Here is a 6,000-nt window from a genome sequence, read left to right on the forward strand (position 1 = left end):
GGTGAGGGGACCTCCGTCTGCAGTGCTGGATGATCGGATCGCCGCGGCAGTGCTGCAGGCGATCTGATCATCCATTTTAGTGACCGCGATGCTGCAGATGCCGTGATCTGTATTGATCACGGCATCTGAGGGGTTAATGGCAGACATCCGCGGGATCGCGGGTGTCCGCCATTACGGGCAGGTCCCTGGCTGCGATCAGCAGTCGGGACCTGCCGCTCATGATCCAGGCATCGCTCCGATGCTCGCGGTTATGCTTAGGACGTAAATGTACGTCCTGGTGCGTTAAGTACCACCTCACCAGGACGTACATTTACGGCGCTCATCGTTAAGTGGTACTCTGGTGGAAAACTTTTTTTTTTTTTTAAATCATCTGATGCCAGAAAGTTACCGTAAACAGATTTGTAAATTACTTCTATTAAAAAAAATCTTAATCCTTCCAGTACTTATTAGCTGCTGAATACTTCAGAGGAAATTCTTTTCTTTTTGGAACACAGTGCTCTCTGCTGACATCTCTGTCCATTTTAGGAACTGCCCAGAGCAGCATATGTTTGCTATGGGGATTTTCTCCTATTCTGGACAGTTCTTAAAATGGACAGAAATGTCAGCAGAGAGCTCTGTGTGCCAAAAAGAAAAGCATTTCCTCTGTAGTATTCAGCAGCTAATAAGTACTGGAAGGATTAAGATTTTTTAATAGAAGTAATTTACAAATCTGTTTAACTTTCTGGAGCCAGTTGATTTATTTTAAGTTTTCCACCAGAGTACCCCTTTAAAAAGGCTCCCATTTTATGAGAATCTGAGGAATACTGTTTGAGACAGCAAGCTTTATAGAAATTAAATTAATCCATTATGAAAAGGCCAGTGAAACAGACTTGAAAAGTCAAAGCATACCACGCAACTGGATTATTGGTGAAACGCACCTGCCTGGGACTTAAAGGAAAACGGTCATCTGTTCACTGAGTTATAGTGTGGGTGAACAGGAGACCGATGAGGGGTTAAATACATACCTGCACTCCGGAGATCTGTCACCCGTTCACACATCTTCTGCCCACCAGCCACGCCGCATGACTACAACTCCATGCATGTCCTTATTGTAAGGGCAGGCTGGGAGTTGTAGTCGTGCGGCGCATTCGGGAGATGTGCGGGCGGGTGACAATCACCCGCCTGCACATCTTCTGCCTGCACCACTACAACTCCCAACATGTCCTTACTGTAAGGGCATGCTGGGAGTTGTAGTGGTGTGGCGCGGGTGGGCGGAATATGTGCAGACGGATGACAAGTAAGCCAGAGCAGCGGGGGCATTGTGCTTTGCTCCCTGGCTCCCCAGCGGGGAGAAGTAAGTTACAGCACTGTAACTTCATATTTCCCTCTGCCAGCTGTGATGGGCCAGGAGGTCCGGGCCAACCACAGGTCTACCTGGGAAATATTAAATTATTACAGTGCTGTAATTTCATATTCCTGTCGGTCAGCTACACTCCCCAGCCACCTGCTCGCAAGCTATTGAGACTACAACTCCCAACATGTCCTCACTGTTGGGGTATTTTGGGAGTTGTAGTCCTACAATAGCTAGCTAGCGGGTGGGTGGCCGGGGAGCAGAGCTTTACAAAAGGTTGCACGAAACGTCGCTCTTACGAGTTCTTGCGCAGCTCCCCGGCCACCCACCCGCATCTAGCACCCACCCGCTAGCTATTGCAGGACTACAACTCCCGACATGCTGGGAGTTGTATTCCCAACAGCTTGTGGTGCGTGGGTGGTAGATATGAGTGGGTACCGGGGAGCGGAGCTGCGCAAAAAGTTGCACAAACACTTTTTGTGCGACTTTTTCAAAATGCTGTCAAAAGCAAGTTTTGTAAGCCAGGTCTGACCTAGCTTACACTTGCAACTTTTTGAAAGGGGGTTGAGACTTTATTTATTTTATTAAATTACGTGTGGCTTACGCACTTGATAAATTCCCGACCACTGCAAAGTGAAAACTGAAAATTGCTTAGGTAGGGCTGACTGGTATTTTTTGCTTACCCACAAAAGTCGCACAAAAAAAATTGTGTGAATTTTGTAAGCAAAAAAAACCTCTCTAAATCCTTTGATAAATCTCCCCCTATACCCCAAGACCAGGAGCTAAATGTGTAGAGCTGGAAAGCTTGGGGAAAGAAGTACATTCTGAGTAACTGCTCAATAAGGGAGCACAGGGACTATCTGAAGTAGGAACACACAGGTTTTTTTTTTGTAGTTTGAGCTGGGGCAGACTGGTAAGCAATGCTGTTTGCTTCCACAGCTCATTTGCTCCTCAAATGCAGTTTTAAATTTTGAGGTACATTTTTTTTGGCTAATTTATGTGTGTAAATAAAAACATTTTTGGGAAGTTTTCTTAAGTTTAGCAACAACTTTTTACAAGTTGTCCAAAAAAGACCTAATGAAAGTATGTTTGTGTTGGCAGTAAAAGTGAGCAAAGCTACAGTAACCTATGCCTAAAGCACATTGGCCAGTGATTAGTTTAGTCTGGCCAAACTAGTTCCGCTTTCAAAGTACTCCAGTTGCCAGGATGACATCTCTTCCAGGCAACAAAAGCACTGTGAAAAAGGAATTAATTTGGGCAGAATGAACTAGTCTACGGCCAATTTGGTTTAATCGTTTACTGTAGTTTCACTTACTTTTGGTTGCCATCGTTTTTTGTTTTTTTTTAAACATCTGGTAATTGTTAGTGTCTTACTCATTGCAAAAAAATCCTTTGCTAAAGATGTAACATGTCAATCTGTTTTGCCACCCCATAGAAATCCCGAACTGTTTAGAGCATGAGCAAAACCCTCTTCTGCTCCTGATGCAGGCAGAGGTGTCAGCAGAGAGCACTGTGGTCAGACTGGAAAGAACTACACAACTTTCTCTGTAACTGGAAGGATTAGGATTTTTAAATATAAGTAGGGTACAAATCAAGTATCATTTAAAAACATTTTCCTTTTTTCTGGAGTACACCTTTAACCCCTTCCCGCTATAGGACGTATGCATACGTCCAATCATCCGACACGTTTGCGCAATTGGACGTATGCATACGTCATAGCGATCTCCGGCACTGCCGCAGGCAGCACAGGAGATCGGTGACGGGACCAGCTGTCCCTGCCGAAGCCTGCGATCGCGCCGATCCCAGCAGCACTAACCCCATAGATGCCGTGATCAATGCTGATCACGGCATCTATGGTGTTGACAGGGGGAGTGCTCTCCCCCTTTTCTCCAATGGCGGTGCCGCGATACAATCGCGGGTCACAGTTGGTCGCTATGGCATCAGGAGGTCAGATCATGACCTCTCTCTGCCTGCTACGGAAGCCTGTGAGATCCAGCCAGAAGCTGGATCGCACAGGCTGTAGTGTCTGCAACTCATCAGGTTATACTGTGCTGCAGTACAAATGTATTGCAACATAGTATAACCTGTAAAAAGCGTAAAAAAATTAATTTTTAAAAGTTTTTAAAAAGTTCAATAAAAGCATGAAGTGTAAAAAAACAAAAAAAAAAAAACCTTTCCCAATAAAAGCCCTGTATAATCACCCAAAAAGATCAAAAACACAAATCATATACATAATAGGTATTGCCACATCCGTAATGACGTGTACTATAAAACTATAGTGTAAATTATCCCGCACGGTGAACGCAGTAAAAAAAAAAAAAATGCAAAATTCGCCAATTTTGGTACAAATAGCGGAATAAAAAAGATCAAAAGGTAGCACGTGGCACAAAAATGATACCAATAAAAAGTACAGCTCATCGCGCAAAAAATAAGCCCTTACTCAATGGCGTCGGGCTGAAAAATAAAAGTTATGGCTGTTGGAAAATGAATGGCAGAAAAAGAATTTTGCTCAGAAAAGGAAAAAGAACATAGAAAGCTATATAAAATGGTATCTCCATAATCGTACTGACCCACAGAATAAAAATCACTTTTACCGCACAGTGTACACCATAAAACATTTTTTTTTTTTAACGCCAGAAATTTCCAGTTAACAAAAAATTTTTCATGTGTCAACAAAAATGCACCAGTTATATAAAGTACAATATGTCACAAAAAAACAAATCTCCAAATCGCTCTGCTCAGAAAAAGCGTTCTAAAGTTATTACCATTTAAAGAGATACATGTCAGATTTAGAAAAGAGCCTGTTGATAGAGGTAAAAAAAAAGTCGGTCCTTAAAGGGTTAATGTTGGAAAAGTAAATGTAGAATTTCTTACTCCAAATAAATTGTATCACACATTTGATCTGTTTGGTTTTCCCTTTCTTGCCAGGTACCAGCAGGTTCTGCACAGAAATCTTATATATTTGGCAACAATAGCAGATGCCACCTCGCCACAAGCGGACAAGCAGAAGACCTGAATCTACATGCTGCTGTTATTGATTATGTAAATTAATGTATAGTACACCCAAGTGCTGCAATAGCTAAATCCAGCTTTCCCACTAGGTGGCACAATGAAGCTACATTTTCTTGTAGATCTCTAGGCTGCTTCAGATCTGTTATGGACTCCAGGGCTTATCGCCTCTGAGGTTTGTTGTGTGCTGTAGGATACACGTTCAGTAGAACAGCTTAGATAGAAGACATTGTATCACTGCTGCATGTTCTATACAACAGCCATGTTTTTTATATTTGTTTTCAGATGTGTTCAATAAAATGGTTTATTTACAAGTGCTTTAGTGCAGGGTCCATCACAGCTCTTCCTCAGGTCAATGTTAAAAAGGCAGATTTGCAGCAATTGACAATAGAATAGGATTTTCATAACCCCACCCACATGTCTTTAAAGGAGTACTCCACTGGAAAACATTTGCTTGTAAATCAACTGGTGACAGAAAGTTAAACAGATTTGTAAATTACTTCTATAAAGAAATCCCAATCCTTCCAGTACTTATCAGCTGCTGTATAATACACAGGAAGTTCTTTTCTTTTTGCATTCCCTTTCTGTCTGACCACAGTGCTCTCTGCCGACAACTCTGTCCATGTCAGGAACTGTCAAGAGCAAAAGAGGTTTTCTATGGGGATTTGCTCCTACTCTGGACAGTTCCTGACATGGACAGAGGTGTCAGTAGAGCACTGTGGTCAGACAGAAAGGAAATTCAAGAAGAAAAGAACTTCCTGTGTATTATACAGCAGCTGATAAGTACTGGAAGGATTGGGATTGTTTAATAGAAGTCATCTGATTATCTTTCTGGCACCAGTTGATATGAAAGAAAATGTTTTCCGGAGTGGGGGGGGACTGCACAGCAATCAGAACATGCTGAGTTATGAGTTCAGTTCTACTGCAGTAAAATTAGTTAGTTTAGTTATTTCTCTCCTGTTTATTAATCTAACCTGGCCATGTTTAACACCTTAAGGACCAATACAAATAAACCTGTAGACCCCTGAAAGACCAGGCCTGTTTTTTCAAATGGAGGATGTCGGACTTTATTAGAGAATAACTCTGGTAATGTTTTGGCAATCTTTTTTTGTCACAAGTTGTCCTTCATGTACATAGTAAAAGAAAGCAGATATCCTTTTTTTTTTTTTTTTTTTTACAATGCAAAAAGTGAAATAAAAAAACCCACTAATATATTGCATATTTTTATACTTTCTGACCAAATATTTTATGAACCTCATACTTTCAGATGTCTACTTTATTTTGAAAGCATTTCTTTTGTTTTTAATTAACACTTTAAATGAATTAGAAGCCTGACAATTTAACTGTATTCTTTTTTACGTGCTATGCAAGGTTTGCAGAAATTTGAAGGAGGTGGCACATAGGACCCTTCCCCCCCCCCCCCCCCCCCCCCAATGACCCCATTTTAAAAACTAGACCCCTCAAGGTATTCACTAGGGGGGGTACAGTGAGTATTTTAACACCATATTTTTTGGGCAGGAATTATTACAAAGTCAGTGTTAAAAAATTCGAAATTTGCTTTTTTTTTTTCACAAATGCATCATTTTTGGGACATATTTTTTGTATATCACTTCTGATATTGAAAGAAATGCACCCTATATTTTATTGAGCTGCTCGGCCCG

The 6,000-nt window shown here is 41.5% G+C and overlaps 1 protein-coding gene across 2 annotated transcripts in view; it reads left to right on the forward strand.

Annotated features, from left to right (window-relative positions):
* The window catches only part of SS18L2 (SS18 like 2), a 51,767-nt gene extending 46,436 nt beyond the window's left edge, over window positions 1–5,331 (forward strand). For both annotated transcript variants that reach the window (XM_056525808.1, XM_056525809.1), the window contains exon 3: window positions 4,259–5,331. In XM_056525808.1, the coding sequence (XP_056381783.1) occupies window positions 4,259–4,346 (88 nt within the window). In that variant the 3' untranslated portion in view covers window positions 4,347–5,331. The remainder of the gene's footprint in view (window positions 1–4,258) is intronic.
* Window positions 5,332–6,000: the final 669 nt, after the last annotated feature.

The sequence above is a fragment of the Hyla sarda genome, chromosome 6 (genome assembly GCF_029499605.1).
Source record: "Hyla sarda isolate aHylSar1 chromosome 6, aHylSar1.hap1, whole genome shotgun sequence".
In the NCBI taxonomy this organism is placed as follows: Eukaryota; Metazoa; Chordata; class Amphibia; order Anura; family Hylidae; genus Hyla; species Hyla sarda.